Source organism: Entelurus aequoreus, linkage group LG15 (genome assembly GCF_033978785.1).
Source record: "Entelurus aequoreus isolate RoL-2023_Sb linkage group LG15, RoL_Eaeq_v1.1, whole genome shotgun sequence".
NCBI lineage: Eukaryota > Metazoa > Chordata > Actinopteri > Syngnathiformes > Syngnathidae > Entelurus > Entelurus aequoreus.
In genome coordinates, this window is record NC_084745.1 from 8,872,855 (window position 1) to 8,892,638 (window position 19,784).

At 35.7% G+C, this 19,784-nt stretch overlaps 1 protein-coding gene across 3 annotated transcripts in view; it reads left to right on the forward strand.

The window, feature by feature from the left end:
• Positions 1-13,527, forward strand: part of LOC133629746 (E3 ubiquitin-protein ligase RNF31-like) — a 51,286-nt gene extending 37,759 nt beyond the window's left edge. For 2 of the 3 annotated variants that reach the window (XM_062020703.1, XM_062020702.1), the window contains exon 24: positions 9,402-13,527. In XM_062020703.1, the coding sequence (XP_061876687.1) occupies positions 9,402-9,449 (48 nt within the window). In that variant the 3' untranslated portion in view covers positions 9,450-13,527. The remainder of the gene's footprint in view (positions 1-9,401) is intronic. The other variant, XR_009821115.1, reaches the window with a different exon arrangement.
• Positions 13,528-19,784: the final 6,257 nt, after the last annotated feature.

The following is a 19,784-nucleotide window of genomic DNA, read 5'->3' on the forward strand; positions in this document are numbered from 1 at the left end:
TTTTCTATTGTGGATCACGGATTTGTATTTTAAACCACCTCGGATACTATATCCTCTTGAAAATGAGAGTCGAGCACGCGAAATGGACATTTAAAGTGACTTTTATCTCCACGACAATACATCGGTGACACACTTAGCTACTGAGCTAACGTGATAGCATCGTTCTCAAATAAAGATAGAAACAAAATAAATAAATCCCTGACTGGAAGGATAGACAGAAGATCAACAATACTATTAAACCATGTACATGTAACTACACGGTTAAAAATTCTCAGCCTGGTAAGGCTTAACAATGCTGTTGCTAACGACGCTAAGGCTAATTTAGCAACTTAGCAACCGGTGTTGTGCTTGAAACCTCACAGAACTATGATAAAAACATTAGCGCTCCACCTACGCCAGCCAGCCCTCATCTTCCCATCAACACCCGTGCTCACCTGCGTTCCAGCGATCGACGGCGCGACGAAGGACTTCATCCGTGGGTTTGGCGGCAAGCATCGGCTAGGCGTAGTAAGTAGTCCTTGTTGTGTTGCTGTAAGTATTGTACTTAGCCGCTAATACACCGATCGATCCCACCTACAACGTTCTTCTTTGCAGCCTCCATTGTTTGTTAAACAAATTGCAAAAGATTCACCAACACAGATGTCCACAATACTGTGGAATTTTGTCGAAGAAAACAAGAGGTTTCTGTATCGGGTTCGACGGGGTCCAACCACTTCCGTGGATTTTGTGACGTCACGCGCATAAATCATATCCAAAGGAGTTTTTCAACCGGAAGTGTGGCGGGAATTTTAAAATTGCACTTTATAAGTTAACCCGGCCGTATTGGCATGTGTTGCAATGTTAAGATTTCATCATTGATATATAAACTATCAGACTGCGTGGTCGGTAGTAGTGGCTTTCAGTAGGCCTTTAACATACCAGGCACGTTCTCAGTTGGTTATTTATGCCTCATATAACGTACACTTATTCAGCCTGTTGTTCACTATTCTTTATTTATTTTAAATTACCTTTCAAATGTCTATTCTTGGTGTTGGGTTTTATCAAATAAATTTCCCCCAAAAATGCGACTTATACTCCAGTGCGACTTATATATGTATACAAGTAAGTGGAATATTTGATGTCAAGTAATTAGAGCCAATAATTCATAACGTATATTTTAATTTATTATTATGTTTTGACAAATGACAGGTTACAATTTTAATTATTGGGAATACAAAAAGGCCCAACTCATAAAAGTGTTAAAAATTAATCTTTATGTATTTTTTCTCTCTAGATCAAGTTGAGAACTATCAGTCGGTTTTCATTATTTTCTCATGTTTGTTTTTCACCATTTTTGTCAAAAATTACTTATTTTTAATTTTTGTATGGCAAACAGAAAATATGCAATATTTTCCCCTTAAAATATTTCCAAGTGAAACATTTGATATCAAGTAATTGGAACTTTGAAGATGTCAATCATTCATAACAAGATTTCCTTATTTTTTTGGAGCAATGACTGCTATAAAGAAAACAGCCTCGTGTTATTAGTCAGCATTTGCAACTTTTTCTCGTCACATTTCACCTTTTTGCTCTTTTATTGTAGAGAACCTCTCTAATCCAACGGCCGTGTGACGGGAGGCGAGCCAACATCCAATTAAACAAGATCAATCGCCTGGCCAGCAAGGTCGTAAAAGCAACAGCGCGTTTAAGTGGTACCAGGCACATGTTATCAGGACATACTGTATGCCGTAAATGGCTGATAATGGGTTTGATAATGGGTTTGACCGTATACCTTTCTGCTTTACTTTATTTATGCATTTTAAGTCATAAAATACGGCGAGTAGGAGGTGGCTAACAATTCAGATAATGAGAGTACACTATTGCGGCCATAAAGCCCTCTAAAAAAACATTCCAAAAACCACCAGCAATACTCCATTTACATCTTGTGATTTGAGTATTAACCAAGTATTAGCAATATTGTTATTATAAGTGCTAACGCAAACTATTTTTAGTGGCGGTGTGATCACGGAGAGCTAACTAGCTTTATGCTGCTATATTGACAAATTAAGCCGGTGAGCTGCTGCATCGCCTCTGAGTTGGTGAAAGTTCATTCTAGATCAGGGGTCACCAACGTGGTGCCCGCGGGCACCAGGTAGCCCGTAAGGACCAGATGAGTAGCCCGCTGGCCTGTTCTAAAAATAGCTCAAATAGCAGCACTTACCAGTGAGCTGCCTCTATTTTTTTAATTGGATTTATTTACTAGCAAGCTGGTATCGCTTTGCTCGACATTTTTAATTCTAAGAGAGACAAAACTCAAATAGAATTTGAAAATCCAAGAAAATATTTTAAAGACTTGGTCTTCACTTGTTTAAATACATTTATTAATACATGTTTCTTTGCTTCTTATAATTTTCAGAAAGACAATTATAGAGAAAAAATACAACCTTAAAAATGATTTTAGGATTTTTAAACACAAATACCTTTGTACCTTTTAAATTCCTTCCTCTTCTTTCCTGACAATTTAAATCAAAGTTCAAGTAATTATTATTTTTTTAATTGTAAAGAATAATAAATAAATTTTAATTTAATTCTTCATTTTAGCTCCTGTTTTTTCGACGAAGAATATTTGTGAAATATTTCTTCAAACTTATTATGATTCAAATTCAAAAAAATTATTCTGGCAAATCGAGAAAATCTGTAGAATCAAATTTAAATCTTATTTCAAAGTCTTTTGAATTTCTTTTAAAATTTTTGTTCCGGAAAATCTAGAAGAAATAATGATTTGTCTTTGTTAGAAATATAGCTTGGTCCAGTTTGTTATATATTCTAACAAAGTGTAGATTGGATTTTAACCTATTTAAAACATATCATCAAAATTCTAAAGTTAATCTTAATCAGGAAAAATTACTAATGATGTTCCATAAATTATTTTTTTAATTTTTTCCAAAAAGATTCGAATTAGTTAGTTTTTCTCTTCTTTTTTTCGGTTGAATTTTGAATTTTAAAGAGTCGAAATTGAAGATAAACTATGTTTCAAAATTTAATTGTCATTTTTTTCGCGTTTTCTCCTCTTTTAAACCGTTCAATTAAGTGTAAATATCATTAATTATTAATAATAACATAGAGTTAAAGGTAAATTGAGCAAATTGGCTATTTCTGGCAATTTAAGTGTGTATCAAACTGGTAGCCCTTCGCATTAATCAGTACCCAAGAAGTAGCTCTTGGTTTCAAAAAGGTTGGTGACCCCTGTTCTAGATGATAAAAGATGTGGCCATAAACCGAAAAGTTGGTCAACTTTGACATCCAACTTAAACAGGGAGATGGCGTGAAAGACACAAAAAAAATTTGATTTATTCTTCATTTAAACGGGAAGATGTGAACATCCCAGCAGTCAGCATCCCAGTGAAAGCAGACATCGTACAGTAAGTGATTGTTTTGTTATGTGCGGATTAGAGTACCGGTACCAATATGTATTTCGATACTTTTCAAAATAAAGGGGACCACAAAAAAAGTAATATTTGGCTTAATATTAACAAAAACTCTTTCGATACTTTAAACATATTGTCAGGTTCAAACACTGATGACATCTATTAAACAGGCACGAAGCAAGGAATCAAACAGCGACAGAATTCAATTTAGCTCATTGAGGAGAAACGTCTGGGCTGTACTCTTTGGACAGTATTCCACCACGCTCTGACGAAAGGTCGCACGCCTCCTCTTTTATTTGGACTTTCCCTGATTACATGGCAACAGCTGTTTCTAAAGGAAGGGGGGTCGTAAACAGCCGTCGCCTTTGGCTACAAAGCAGTTCAAAGAAAAGGTGCCTGGAGGGGGGTCAGGTCCTGCTTCCACTCCGCTTTGTAGATCTCGGGTCAAGACAAAATCTTCCTGTGGATTCCAATAGTTCAAAGAAACCGGCACCTTCATGTCGCTTCCCATCCTACACAGTGGAGTTTTACAAGCCTTTTGATTGCTAAGATCAAAGACAGCTTTTGTCTGCTTGCCGGGAACTCATGAAACACAAAGTTTTGTGATAACTTAGATACAATTATTCTGACACATATGGTTCTTATAGCACTCAAAGAACAATTTAAGAAGGTTAAAATAACAATTAAAAGGCATTAAACACATTGGACCTTTTCTTGTTGCTCTCAAAGAACAATTTACAAATGTATATATTACTTCTAACCTGCCATATTCCAGGATATGGTTAGAATATGATAGAACGCTTTATTGACCTTGTATTAAATGCTTTATGGTTCATGGTTGCCACTCTTGGTCTGTACTTAAAATACATATAATCATTAGTAAATACTAAAAATAATACTATGGCTAATAGCACACAGGTAAAACACACATTGTTAAAAATATAACACAAATTGTAGCACTTTGTTACAAAATTCAGTCATTTCACTTGCATTAGTTTATGCTACGTAGGCGGTTTTGACCGCTAATTTTTGGCATCAAGCCAATCAGCTGTGTGTGCGCCTAAATAATGGTCTGTGCACAAAAGAAGAGCTAGTTTACTATTTAACCTGCTTGTTATTTAATTGTTGAGCTAAGTTTAAAGCAAAGGTGGCAATACTTGAATCATGCCACCTCTGCTGAGGCATGTTTTAAAGCACTTCTGTGTTTAAGCATCAGTTAGGTCAGGGGTCGTCAACCCAAATAGTTGAAAGAGCCATTTTCGACCAAAAATTCAAAAACAAATCTGTCTGGAGCCGCAAAAAATTAAAAGCCATATTACATACAGATAGTGTGTCATGAGATATAAGTTGAATTAAGAGGACTTAAAGGAAACTAAATGACCTCAAATATAGCTACAAATGAGGCATAATGATGCAATATGTACATATAGCTAGCCTAAATAGCATGTTAGCATCGATTAGCTTGCAGTGACCAAATATGTCTGATTAGCACTCCACATAAGTCAATAACATCAACAAAACTCACCTTGGTGCATTCATGCACAACGTTGAAAGTTTGGCGGACAAAATGAGACAGAAAAAGAAGTGGCATAAAACACGTCCTAGAAAGTCGGAGAAAGTTATACATGTAAACAAACTGCGGTGAGTTCAAGGACCGCAAAAATTAGTAGGACAAAACGGCGCTCGCCAAATATTAGAATCAGTGAAGCATGTTTAATATAAACAGTGTGCTTTATAACAATTAGGGAGATTTGTGTCATGTTTGTCCTCCTACAGAAACCATATTTTTCCATTTTTGAAAAAGCTCCAGAGAGCCACTAGGGCGGCGCTAAAGAGCCGCATGCGACTCTAGAGCCGCGGGTTGCCGACCCCTGAGCTAGGTTGTTAGTTTTGAAGCCCAAATCCCTTCATATTGCGCTTCACGCACCCTCTTTATTAACCTGAAGAATTGCCTTTATTTGCCATTTTTCTTCTCCACACTGTTTCTCCACGTGCGCTCTAGCTCTGTGAGTGTGTGCGGTATACCAGTACTAATAAAGTACCGCAGTACTAATGAATTGAAAACAGTGCAATACTATACAGTGTTTCCCATAAACTGCCAAGATACCTGTGGCGGTGGGGGCGTGGCTATGGGCGTGGTCACCATGACATCATCGAGTAATTTGCATAATTTACTACAGAGATATGATTTTCTCTAAAAAGGCTCAAAAAATGTATACTTACTAATTAATAATAACAGTTTTGTTTTAAACGTCCATCCATCCATCCATTTTACAATATTATTACAACACTTTATGTACATATTTATGTACAGATTTGAACAATAACTTTTTCACTGAAATATATTTATTAATTGTGGTTCTTACAAAAAATATAAAAGCTAAAATGTCTCTTAAAGCTCTGCCCCTTTAATTAGTGCATACTAAATAATTTAACTTTAGCCTACTACTACAACCATATTATTTACCAGCAACATAAAGTGAAACAGGCAGAGGTGTCCTGCCACAGTCAGTAACAAATAAACAGAAAATAGTAGTGGTCAAATACAAATAAGGCAACAAGAGAAGTATCCTACACTTCTCTTTTGTAAAGTAATTCTGAACAGCCTATATGGGCATCTACATCAACTATATGATTTGCCTGAGAAGCTGGACAGGACACAAAAATTTTTTTTTAAATTTTTAATTTTTTTAATTTGTGGCGGACGTAATTCTTTCGTGGCGGGCCGCCACAAATAAATGAATGTGTGGGAAACACTGCTATATATCGGTGCGGAGCGGAGGAACATGCGGATGAAAAAAATACCGGCTAGTATAGTACCGTTTTCAATTAATTAGTACCAAGGGTCGTAGTTTGTTCTGTTTAGTATTTAGCAACACTGCTAAATGATGTTTAGTTTTTCCACTAAAGCTGGATCTATTTAGCACACAGCTTCTAAAACGTGTAGATCATCCTCCTTATATTCAGGCTCAAAAATATAAGTAGTCTTTGTTGTCTCTCACAAAGTCTGTTATGATTAGTTGTTGTTGAAGGAAATAGTGAACGTCGTGATGCGTTTGCGAAGTTAATATGTTGCCATATTCTTAAAATAAGCCAAATACGTAAATATTACATGTTATTATTATGAATGTGCCTGTTACTACATTACATACATACTTACAGCCTGTATATAAAGCCTTGATGGAGGTTTTTAGAGTGCTTTATAGGCGGAATAGAGCGACTCCTATTGACTCCATTGTTAGCTGACTTTTACTAACATTTATTTACAAGTTAGAATGCATACGTTTACAGTACTTGTCTCACATAATGATTGTTAATGATTGACAAAATTCCCCAAAAAAGTGCAGTTCTCCTTTTAGGATCTGCTGCAAAAAATCTCCTCTTTGATTAAAGGAGATCTTTAATTAGCATTTTGGCTCCTGGTATACTATAAGCAGCTGTGTCAAAACCGACCCCGTTGTATAACACTCATATAAAAAAAAAAGTTTCCTGTGCGCATATTCTAAAGATACAGAGGTGTTATTTTGTGCAAGTCATCTGTGCTTGCTTTTTCTGGCTTGGGCAAAATATGCATGACTATCAGTGAATGTGTTTTTATGTAAATGTGTTTTTTTAGTCCATATTTTCAAAACACTGGTTTGATTGAAATGTGCGCCCAAGACCCAACCTCCGGGCTGACGATTTTAGGTTGTCCTGAAGAATTTGGAGGTAATCCTCCTTTTTCATTGTCCCATTTACTCTCTGTAAAGCAGCAGTTCCATTGGCAGCAAAACAGGCCCAGAACATAATACACACCCCGTTTCCATATGAGTTGGGAAATGGTGTTAGATGTAAATATAAACGGAATACAATGATTTGCAAATCATTTTCAAGCCATATTCAGTTGAATGCACTACAAAGACAAAATATTTGATGTTCAAACTCATAAACTTTATTTTTTTTTGCAAATAATGATTAACTTAGAATTTCATGGCTGCAACACGTGCCAAAGTAGTTGGGAAAGGGCATGTTCACCACTGTGTTACATGGTCTTTCCTTTTAACAACACCCGGTAAACGTTTGGGAACCGAGGAGACACATTTTTGAAGCTTCTCAGGTGGAATTCTTTCCCATTCTTGCTTGATGTACAGCTTAAGTTGTTCAACAGTCCGGGGGTCTCCCTTGTGCTATTTTAGGCTTCATAATGCGCCACACATTTTCAATGGGAGACAGGTCTGGACTACAGGCAGGCCAGTCTAGTACCTGCACTCTTTTACTATGAAGCCACGTTGATGTAACACGTGGCTTGGCATTGTCTTGCTGAAATAAGCAGGGGCGTCCATGGTAACGTTGCTTGGATGACAACATATGTTGCTCCAAACCTGTATGTACCTTTCAGCATTAATGGTGCCTTCACAGATGTGTAAGTTACCCATGTCTTGGGCACTAATACACCCCCATACCATCACACATGCTGGCTTTTCAACTTTGCACCTATAACACTCCGGATGGTTCTTTTCCTCTTTGGTCCGGAGGACACGACGTCCACAGTTTCCAAAAACAATGTGAAATGTGGACTTGTCAGACCACAGAACACTTTTTCACTTTGTATCAGTCCATTTTAGATGAGCTCAAGTCCAGCAAAGCCGACGGCGTTTCTGGGTGTTGTTGACAAACGGTTTTCGCCTTGCATGGGAGAGTTTTGACTTGCACTTACAGATGAAGCGACCAACTGTAGTTACCGACAGTGGGTTTCTGAAGTGTTCCTGAGCCCATGTGGTGATATCCTTTACACACTGATGTCGCTTGTTGATGCAGTACAGCCTGAGGGATCGAAGGTCACGGGCTTAGCTGCTTACGTGCAGTGATTTCTCCAGATTCTCTGAACCCTTTGATGATATTACGGAGCGTAGATGGTGAAATCCCTAAATTCCTTGCAATAGCTGGTTGAGAAAGGTTTTTCTTAAACTGTTCAACAATTTGCTCACGCATTTGTCGACAAAGTGGTGACCCTCGCCCCATCCTTGTTTGTGAATGACTGAGCATTTCATGGAATCTACTTTTATACCCAATCATGGCACCCACCTGTTCCCAATTTGCCTGTTCACCTGTGGGATGTTCCAAATAAGTGTTTGATGAGCATTCCTCAACTTTATCAGTATTTATTGCCACCTTTCCCAACTTCTTTGTCACGTGTTGCTGGCATCAAATTCTAAAGTTAATGATTATTTGCAAAAAAATAATTTTGTTATCATTTTGAACATCAAATATGTTGTCTTTGTAGCATATTCAACTGAATATGGGTTGAAAATGATTTGCAAATCATTGTATTCCGTTTATATTTACATCTAACACAATTTCCCAACTCTTCCGGAAACGGGGTTTGTACTACCACCACCATGCTTGACGGTAGGCATGGTGTTCCTGGGATTAAAGGCCTCACCTTTTCTCCTCCACACATATTGCTGGGTATTGTGGCCAAACAGCTCCATTTTTGTTTCACCTGACCACAGAACTTTCCTCCAGAAGGTCTTATCTTCGTCCACTTGATGTCAGATGAAACAAAAATGGAGCTGTTTGGCCACAATACCCAGCAACATGTTTGGAGGAGAAAAGGTGAGGCCTTTAATCCCAGGAACAATGCTATAAGCGGCCCTCGACAAAAACGGGTTTATAGAGGATCTTTGACGGCTCTTTTTAAGGACCAACTGCTTGTCAAAGATCCTTTTATATGGCGGGGGTATTCTGATATTTTTAAAGACCTACAAAAAAAGCGCAATTCAAAGATCCTCTATATAGCAGGACCTGCTGCCACAAAATGCTCATCAAAGATCATCCACATGACAGCAGGGCTCTGCTGTTTTTAAGGACATGTCTGTTAGTTTTTTAAACTGGCAGGCAACACTGAAGTCATAGATTAGACTCTCAAGGCCACATGTTCAACAGAAAATATGTCAACAAGTGAGAATGTTGCACAAAAACTCAAAAGTGTTGTAACTGTATCCTCTCTTACAGAAACTGATGGAAGTTCCCCTCGGTGAAAAGGTTCCCCGAAACAAATAAAAGAGCAGAATATCTCCTACTGACACCAGGGGTGTCCAAACTTTTCCCACTGAGGTCGGCACGCTGAAAAATCAAAGCAGGCGGGGGCCGTTTTGATATTTCTCATTTTCAAATACAATATTTTTTCAACCTTTTAGAGCTTCCCTCAAGTTTGGTCTCAGTCATAAAAATGTTTTTAAAAAGTCATATATTTGTATTTTTTATTAGATGCCTAAATCTCTACATCAAATTAAGATCTGTGTCGATAGAAAGTACATTTTTGAAGTTTTACTACCTTTTTGCCAGTACCCTGTTTTTGTGGCAGTAACACAAAATATTCAATACTTTCCCCCAAAAGTGGAATATTTGATGTGAAGTAATTAGAGCCTGAAATAGGTCAATAATTCATAACATAGATTTTAATTCATTATTATGTTTGGACAAATGACAGGTTAAAAATAAGATTATTGGGAATACAAAAAGGCCCAACTCATAAGTGTTAAAAATTAATATTTAATTATTTTTTCTCTCTAGATCAAGTTAAGAACTATCAGTCGGTTTTCGTCATTTTTTCATGTTTGTTTTATGCCTTTTTTGTCAAAAATATATATTTTTTTATATGGCAAACACAAAATATGCAATATTTTCCCCTCAAAATATTTCAAAGTGAAATATTTGTCAAGTAAGTGGAATATTTGATGTGAAGTAATGAAATAGGTCATTAATTCATGACATAGATTTTAATTCATTATTATGTTTTGACAAATGACAAGTTAAAAATAAAATCCCACTAATATTATTGGGAATACTGCGATGAGGTGGTGACTTGTCCATGGTGTACCCCGCCTTCCGCCTGTGTGCAGCTGGGATAGGCTCCAGCACCCCCCGCAACCCCATAAGGGACAACAGGTAGAAAATTAATGGATGGATTATTGGGAATACAAAAAGACCCAACTAATAAAAGTGTTAAAAATAATTCTAGATCAAGTTGAGAACTATCAGTCGGTTTTCATTATTTTTTTCATGTTTGTTTTATGCCTTTTTTGTCAAAAATAACTGTTTTTTTTAAATGACAAACACAAAATGTGCAATATTTTCCCCTCGAAATATTTCAAAGTGAAATATTTGATGTCAAGTAAGTGGAATAATTCATAACGTAGATTTTAATAGGCTCCAGCACCCTCCACAACTCAATAAGGGACAAGCGGTACAAAATGGATGGATGGATTATTGGGAATACAAAAAGGCCCAACTCATAAAAGTGTTAAAAATAAATAATTCTAGATCAAGTTGAGAACTATCAGGTCGGTTTTCGTTATTTTTTCATGTTTGTTTTATGCCTTTTTTGTCAAAAATAACAGTTTTTTTTATATGGCAAACACAAAATATGCAATATTTTCACCTCGGAATATTTCTAAAAGTGAAATATTTGTCAAGTAAGTGGAATATTTGATGTGAAGTAATTAGAGCCTGAAATAGGTCAATAATTCATAACATAGATTTTAATTCATTATTATGTTTTGACAAATGACAAGATAAAAATAAAATCCCACTAAAATTATTGGGAATACTGCGATGAGGTGGCAACTTGTCCAGGGTGTACCCCGCCTTCCGCCCGTGTGCAGCTGGGATAGGCTCCAGCACCCCCTGCAACCTCATAAGGGACAAGCGGTAGAAAATGGATGGATGGATTATTGGGAATACAAAAAGGCCCAGCTCATAAAAGTGTTAAAAATTAATATTTCTAGATTAAGTTGAGAACTATCAAGTCGGTTTTCGTTATTTTTTCATGTTTGTTTTATGCCTTTTTTGTCAAAAATAACTTTTTTTGTATATGGCAAACACAAAATATGCAATATTTTCACCTCGAAATATTTGTCAAGTGGAATATTTGATGTGAAGTAATTAGAGCCTGAAATAGGTCAATAATTCATGACATAGATTTTTAATTCATTATTAGGTTTTGACAAATTAAAAATGTTAAAAATAAAATCCCACTAAAATTATTGGGAATACGGCGATGAGGTGGTGACTTGTCCATGGTGTACCCCGCCTTCCGCCTGTGTGCAGCTGGGATAGGCACCAGCACCCCCCGCAACCCCAAAAGGGACAACAGGGAGAAAATTAATTGATGGATTATTGGGAATACGAAAAGACCCAACTAATAAAAGTGTTAATAATAAATAATTCTAGATCAAGTTGAGAACTATCAGTCGTTTTTCATTATTTTTTTCATGTTTGTTTTATGCCTTTTTTGCCAAAAATAACTGTTTTTTTGTATATGACAAACACAAAATGTGCAATATTTTCCCCTCGAAATATTTCAAAGTGAAATATTTGATGTCAAGTAAGTGGAATAATTCATAACGTAGATTTTAATAGGCTCCTGCAACCCCATAAGGGACAAGCGGTACAAAATGGATGGATAGATTATTGGGAATACAAAAAGGCCCAACTCATAAAAGTGTTAAAAATAAATATTTCTAGATTAAGTTGAGAACTATCAAGTCGGTTTTCGTTATTTTTTCATTTTTAAATGGCAAACATAAAATATGCAATATCTTCCCCTCGAAATATTTCAAAGTGAAATATTTGATGTGAAGTAATTAGAGCCTGAAATAGGTCAATAATTCATAACGTAGATTTTTAGTTCATTATGTTTGGACAAATGACAGGTTAAAATAAAATTATTGGGAATGCAAAAAGGCCCAACTCATAAAAGTGTTATGTATTTTTTCTCTCTAGATCAAGTTGAGAACTATCAGTCGGTTTTCGTTATTTTTTCATGTTTGTTTTTCACCATTTTTGTCAAAAAATTACTTTTTAATTTTTATATGGCAAACACAAAATATGCAATATTTTCCCCTTAAAATATTTCAAGGTGAAACATTTGATGTCAAGTAGGGATGTCCGATAATGGCTTTTTGCCGATATCCGATATTCCGATATTGTCCAACTCTTTAATTACCGATACCGATATCAACCGATACCGATATCAACCGATATATGCAGTCGTGGAATTAACACATTATTATGCCTAATTTGGACAACCAGGTATGGTGAAGATAAGGTACTTTTTAAAAAAAATAATAAAATAAGATAACTAAATTAAAAACATTTTCTTGAATAAAAAAGAAAGTAAAACAAAATAAAAACAGTTACATAGAAACTAGCAATTAATGAAAATGAGTAAAATTAACTGTTAAAGGTTAGTACTATTAGTGGACCAGCAGCACGCACAATCATGTGTGCTTACGGACTGTATACCTTGCAGACTGTATTGATATATATTGATATATAATGTAGGAACCAGAATATTGATAACAGAAAGAAATGGGGGGAGGGAGGTTTTTTGGGTTGGTGCACTAATTGTAAGTGTATCTTGTGTTTTTATGTTGATTTAATAAAAAAAACAAAAAAAACGATACAGATAATAAAAAAACCGATACCGATAATTTCCGATATTACATTTTAACGCATTTATCGGCCGATATTATCGGACATCCCTAATGTCAAGTAATTGGAACTTTGAAGATGTCAATCATTCATAACAACATTGATTTTGATTCCATATTCTTTTTAGCAATGACTGCTATAAAGACAACAGCCTTGTGTTATTAGAGTCAACATTTGCAACTTTTTCTCGAAACATTTCACCTTTTTGCTCTTTTATTTATATATTATTTTTAGACTGTGCCGTGGGCCCTTAAAAAAAGGAGCTGCCAGCCACACTTTGGACACCCCTGTTATAAACACTGATAAAAAAAACAAAGCATGTTCCAATGTTCAACTTGAGAGGGGATATAGAAGCTGTTCTCTCCCGTTACCTTCTGTCTGATATGGCGTGTAAAGCCGCTGGACAAGTACCGGTAAGTAAAAAAAAAAAAAAAAAAAATCATATTTCATCCCTATTCTATTTTTGCTGAATACATTTGTATTTCAACAATGTCCTGTTACTGTATTTCTCTATCATTTGATTCTAAATGGCACTTTTGACAATCAGTATTCTATCCTACAGTTTTATTCTTGTTCATTTTCACTGGAATGTTTAAGCTTTGCCACTGGTGAAGAGCAATAAACGTCTACACGTTCCGCTTCATATGTTCTCTCCTTGTTATTTTTAATGTTTTTTTCTCTTCCAGGTCATATACAGTCGTGGTCAAAAGTGTACGTACACTTGTAAAGAACATCATGTCATGGCTGTCTTGAGTTTACAATCATTTCTACAACTCTTATTTTTTTGTGATAGAGTGATTGAAGCACATACTTGTTGCCATTCATGAAGTTTGCTTCTTTTATGAATTTATTATGGGTCTACTGAAAATGTGCTGGGTCAAAAGTATACATACAGCAATGTTAATATTTGCTTACATGTCCCTTGGCAAGTTTCACTGCAATAAGGCACTTTTGGTAGCCATCCACAAGCTTCTGCTTGAATTGTTGACCACTCCTCTTGACAAAATTGGTGCAGTTCAGCTAAATGTCTTGGTTTTCTGACATGGACTTTTTTCTTCAGCATTGTCCACACATTTAAGTCAGGACTTTGGGAAGGCCATTCTAAAACCTTCATTCTAGCCTGATTTAGCCATTCCTTTACCACAGGGGTCACCAACCTTTTTGAAACCAAGAGCTACTTTTTGGGTACTGATTAATGCGAAGGGCTACCAGTTTGATACACACTTAAATAAATTGCCAGAAATAGCCAATTTGCTCAATTTACCTTTAACTCTGTTATTATTAATAATTAATGATATTTACACTTAATTGAACGGTTTAAAAGAGGAGAAAACACGAAAAAAATTACAATTAAATTTTGAAACATAGTTTATCTTCAATTTCGACCCTTTAAAATTCAAAATTCAACCGAAAAAAAGAAGAGAAAAACTAGACTAAACTTTGAATCTTTTTGAAAAAATTTAAAAAATAATTTATGGAACATCATTAGTAATTTTTCCTGATTAAGATTAATTTTAGAATTTTGATGACATGTTTTAAATAGGTTAAAATCCAATCTGCACTTTGTTAGAATATATAACAAATTGGACCAAGCTATATTTCTAACAAAGACAAATCATTATTTCTTCCAGATTTTCCAGAACAAAAATTTTAAAAGAAATTCAAAAGACTTTGAAATAAGATTTAAATTTGATTCTACAGATTTTCTAAATTTGCCAGAATAATTTTTTTGAATTTTAATCATGATAAGTTTGAAGAAATATTTCACAAATATTCTTCGTCGAAAAAACAGAAGCTAAAATGAAGAATTAAATTAAAATGTATTATTCTTTACAATAAAAATAAAAAAAATTACTTGAACATTGATTTAAATTGTCAGGAAATAAGAGGAAGGAATTTAAAAGGTAAAAAGGTATTTGTGTTTAAAAATCCTAAAATCATTTTTAAGGTTGTATTTTTTCTCTAAAACTGTCTTTCTAAAAGTTATAAGAAGCAAAGTAAAACAAATAATGAATTTATTTAAACAAGTGAAGACCAAGTCTTTAAAATATTTTCTTGGATTTTCAAATTCTATTTGAGTTTTGTCTCTCTTAGAATTAAAAATGTCGAGCAAAGCGAGACCAGCTTGCTAGTAAATAAATAAAATTTAAAAAAAATAGAGGCAGCTCACTGGTAAGTGCTGCTATTTGAGCTATTTTTAGAACAGGCCAGCGGGCTACTCATCTGGTCCTTACGGGCTACCTGGTGCCCGTGGGCACCACGTTGGTGACCCCTGCTTTACCACTTGTGTTTGGGGTCATTGTCCTGTTGGAACACCCAACTGCGTCCAAGACCCAACCTCCGGGCTGATGATTTTAGGTTGTGTTGCGTCAATCCCAAATTCTTTCAGATGACATATACGTTGAGTAAGAAGGACCATCAAGACAGGATAGGAACATCATCAAGTTGTACTAAAGCTTTAGGAGACCACCCTTACAATGCGGTAATACCAGCTTCTAGAAGCGGTCTGAAAGCCAAACGGAAAGAGACAACTTATTGAATACGGAAACAGCCCCTTTGTTCTAATACTGATACGGTAAAAGGGGTCATACTCCCACATTCCAACGCCTTCAAGGTAAAGCACAGAGTTTACTTGCAGACACAAGATACAAGCATAAAAAGTACACATGGGAAAATATTAGCTGCTTTAAACATGACTACGAATAAAGAAAGAACTCTTAAAAATAAATGCATTCTCCACAGTTGTCCTGAAGAATTTGGAGGTAATCCTCCTTTTTCATTGTCCCATTTACGCTCTGTAAAGCACCAGTTCTATTGGCAGCAAAACAGGCCCAGAGCATAATACTACCACCACCATGCTTGGCGGGAGGAATGGTGTTCCTGGGATTAAAGTCCTCACCTTTTCTCCTCCAAACATATTGCTGGGTATTGTGGCCAAAGAGCTCCATTTTTGTTTCATCTGACATCACATGGACAAAGAAAGTTCCGTGGTCAGATGAAACAAAAACTGTGCTCCCCTTACTCACCATTGGGTGTTGTACTCAATGGTTAACTGGACATCTTTATGTGCTCCACGCCTCAATCATTGGTATGTGTTCATCTACAAAACCCTTCTGGGTATCACGCCATCTTATCTGTCTTGTCTTTTAACAAAGAAACAAGGAAGTCACAATCTTCGTTCAATGAAAGTTCTGCAATTTGTCGTCCCCAAAGTAAGAACTGAACTGGGCATGAAAGCATTTAGGTTTTCAGCATCGAAGGCTTATAATAACCTACAATCCAATCTTCAACTTCAAACCCTTGTTACATGAAATGAGTTTCTGTGAAAGGATCGCAGTCTACCTGGTCTGCATGCACATGTGTTATGTGAGCAAGTTTTAATGTTGTACGTTTGATGTTTTATGTGGTGTTTACCGTTTTTAATGTAACCTTGTTGCTGCCCTCTTGGCCAGGTCTCCCTTGGATAAGAGATCTTTGATCTCAATGGGATTTTACCTGGTTAAATAAAGGCTAAATAAAATCAAATAAAACATTTAGCTGTTTTGTTGGAAAACTTATTCGGGTGTTACCATTTAGTGGTCAATTGTACGGAATATGTACTGTACTGTGCAATCTACTAATAAAATTTTCAATCAGTCAATCAATCAAAGGGTCTTGGGCGCAGTTGGGTGTTCCAACAGGACAATGACCCCAAACACAAGTGGTAAAGGAATGGCTAAATCAGGCTAGAATTAAGGTTTTCGAATGGCCTTCCCAAGGTCTTGACTTAAATGTTTTGGACAATGCTGATGAAGCAAGTCCCAGTCCACTATGAACATACCAATCCATTATTTATAAGTTCTAATGTGTTCAAATTTTCAGATATTGTGTTTTTAAAAACAATGAAAATGATGTTTCGAGTAAAGGACAACAGCCTTCCAGCTTGTATTCTTAAGTTATTTCAATTAAGAGGAGAAAACTATCATTTACGGGGGATATTGATTTTTGAAATAGGTAAAGTAAGAAGGAATATAAAATACAAATGTATTTCCGTTTTAGGAGTTAAATGGTGGGACAAGCTCAGTGATGAGTTGAAGACATGTAGTTCTTTGTTAAGGCTTAAGAAAACATTGAAAGGTGAAATAATTGAAAATTATAAAATATAGTAACAATTACTTTCATCCCATTGCTTTTTTTTTTAACGTTGATGTTCCAGGCAATCTTATTTTCAGTGAATGTATAGGATAGGCAAATATAAGCTTTGGATTCAGCCTATTCCTTTTTCTGTCATTATTTTTATTTTATTTTTGTGTGTAAATGTGTATGATTGTTATATACACTACCGTTCAAAAGTTTGGGGTCACCCAAACAATTTTGTGGAATAGCCTTCATTTCTAAGAACAAGAATAGACTGTCGAGTTTCAGATGAAAGTTCTCTTTTTCTGGCCATTTTGAGCGTTTAATTGACCCCACAAATGTGATGCTCCAGAAACTCAATCTGCTCAAAAGGTCAGTTTTGTAGCTTCTGTAACGCGCTAAACTGTTTTCAGATGTGTGAACATGATTGCACAAGGGTTTTCTAATCATCAATTAGCCTTCTGAGCCAATGAGCAAACACATTGTACCATTAGAACACTGGAGTGATAGTTGCTGGAAATGGGCCTCTATACACCTATGTAGATGTTGCACCAAAAACCAGACATTTGCAGCTAGAATAGTCATTTACCACTTTAGCAATATATAGAGTGTACTTCTTTAAAGTTAAGACTAGTTTAAAGTTATCTTCATTGAAAAATAAGGACATTTTAATGTGACCCCAAACTTTTGAACGGTAGTGTATGTATAATCCGTATTGTTAAACTGGTCACACACAATGGTTGATGGTTGATTATATGACCGAAATAAACTAATTTCATTCATTCATGTCAGAAAACCAACACATTTAGCTAAACTGCACCAATTTTGTCAAGAGGAGTGGTCAAAAATTCAAGCAGAAGCTTGTGGATGGCTACCAAAAGTGCCTTATTGCAGTGAAACTTGCCAAGGGACATGTAAGCAAATATTAACATTGCTGTATGTAGGGATGATGTTTGACAAGAAATTATTGTGTTCGAGCCTATTATCGAATCCTCTTATCGAACCGATTCCTTATCGATTCTCTTATCGAGTCTGGATAGGTTGTTGTATATGGAAAAAAAACACAATATTTGGTTTGACAAAAGCTCACTTTTATTATATTAGAAAACAATTTAATCTAAAAAATAAACAAATATTGACTGTTACCCCCCTAAAAAAAATAAAAAAAATAAATAAATATTGACTGTTGTTACCCAAAGTATATTAAGTGGGATTTTTCATAAAAACAAATATATACAGTAACACAAAAACAACCTGTCTCTGTGATCACTATAGGTGTATAAATAATAATATAGTGTTAAATAAAATCAGTCCCTTGGGCACAAAACTGGAAATAATACAGCTCTCCAAAAAGTGCAATTCTGCTGCTATTTGACATAACTGTTTGTTATGATGCTTTGACATTTTTGCACTTTATTTCTTTATTGAAATAAAATTCTATGAAGAGAAAAGTTGTTTGAAAATGTGGTTACAATGCTAAAAAATTAAAAGTTAAAGCTAAAAAAAAAGAAATACACTTTATTGAGTTAACATTATTTCTTTATAGGGGGAAAGATGTGATGTTATAAACTAGGGAATATAATAACTACACTACCCAGCATGCAACGGGAGTGACGAGCATGCGCGGTAGCCCCGAAAAGTGTTGCATATCGTCACCCGGCAGCTAAGAATGAGGTTATAAGCACGCTGTGAAAGTAAACGTCAAGAACTCAGCCAACACGCCTCGTCTGCATTATTTATAATTAGACAGACAACACATATACAGTGTGATTTTGTAACGTTTACAAGGAAAGAAAAACAAAAGTTAAAAAAGGGAGATATATGTTGTATATATATGTATGTGCTGCGGTTGCTTTAAGAACGTTGCGACAGCTGCCGTAAAGGAGGTGCGTTGCTAGCCTGCTTGCTATGTTTCCGGTTGGTCGTAAAAGTGTTGGTCATGTGTTTGTACCCTGCTCAAATCTCTCAGTAAAGTTATTCATTGGATTATACCTTTTTGTTTTGAACTTTATTACACCTTGGAGCGCTTTTTCCCGTCCATTGTTTTCCTGCTTTCGCTATCTGAGCTACGTGACGTTATTACTTGTGATGTTACACGGAGCATTTCTAGTCGGGACGGGATTCGTTCCGAGGGATTCGAATAAAGAACCAACTCTTTTTCTTTACTATAGTGGTCTCGATAACGGGTACCGGTTCTCATAAAGGGATTCGAGTCCGAGGACTCGGTTCATTTCTTATCAAACAACCGGGAAAACCGGTTTCGAGTATCATCCCTATCCCCGAGTGTCCAAATAACTCTAAATTAAGTATTTGTTACTTAGAATATGTTCCCCGAGTGTCCAAATAACTCTAAATTAAGTCTTTGTTACCTAGAATATGTTCCCCTAGTGTCCAAATAACTCTAAATTAAGTCTTTGTTACTTAGAATATGTTCCCCTAGTGTCCAAATAACTCTAAATGAAGTCTTTGTTACTTAGAATATGTTCCCCGATCGAGTGTCCAAAAAACTCTAAATTAAGTTTTTGTTATTATGTTCCCCTAGTGTCCAAATAACTCTAAATTAAGTCTTTGTTACTTAGAATATGTTCCCCTAGTGTCCAAAAAACTCTAAATTAGGCCTTTGTTACTTAGTTAAACAACTTGCACTGAGCCTAGTCTATAAAATCCGCTACACCTCCCTGATACCGAAGTACATGTCAAACTACTTCCTTAACGTAAATGACCGCCATAACCACAACACCAGGGGGATCTCCACTAACCACGTTAAACCCAGATTCTGAACTA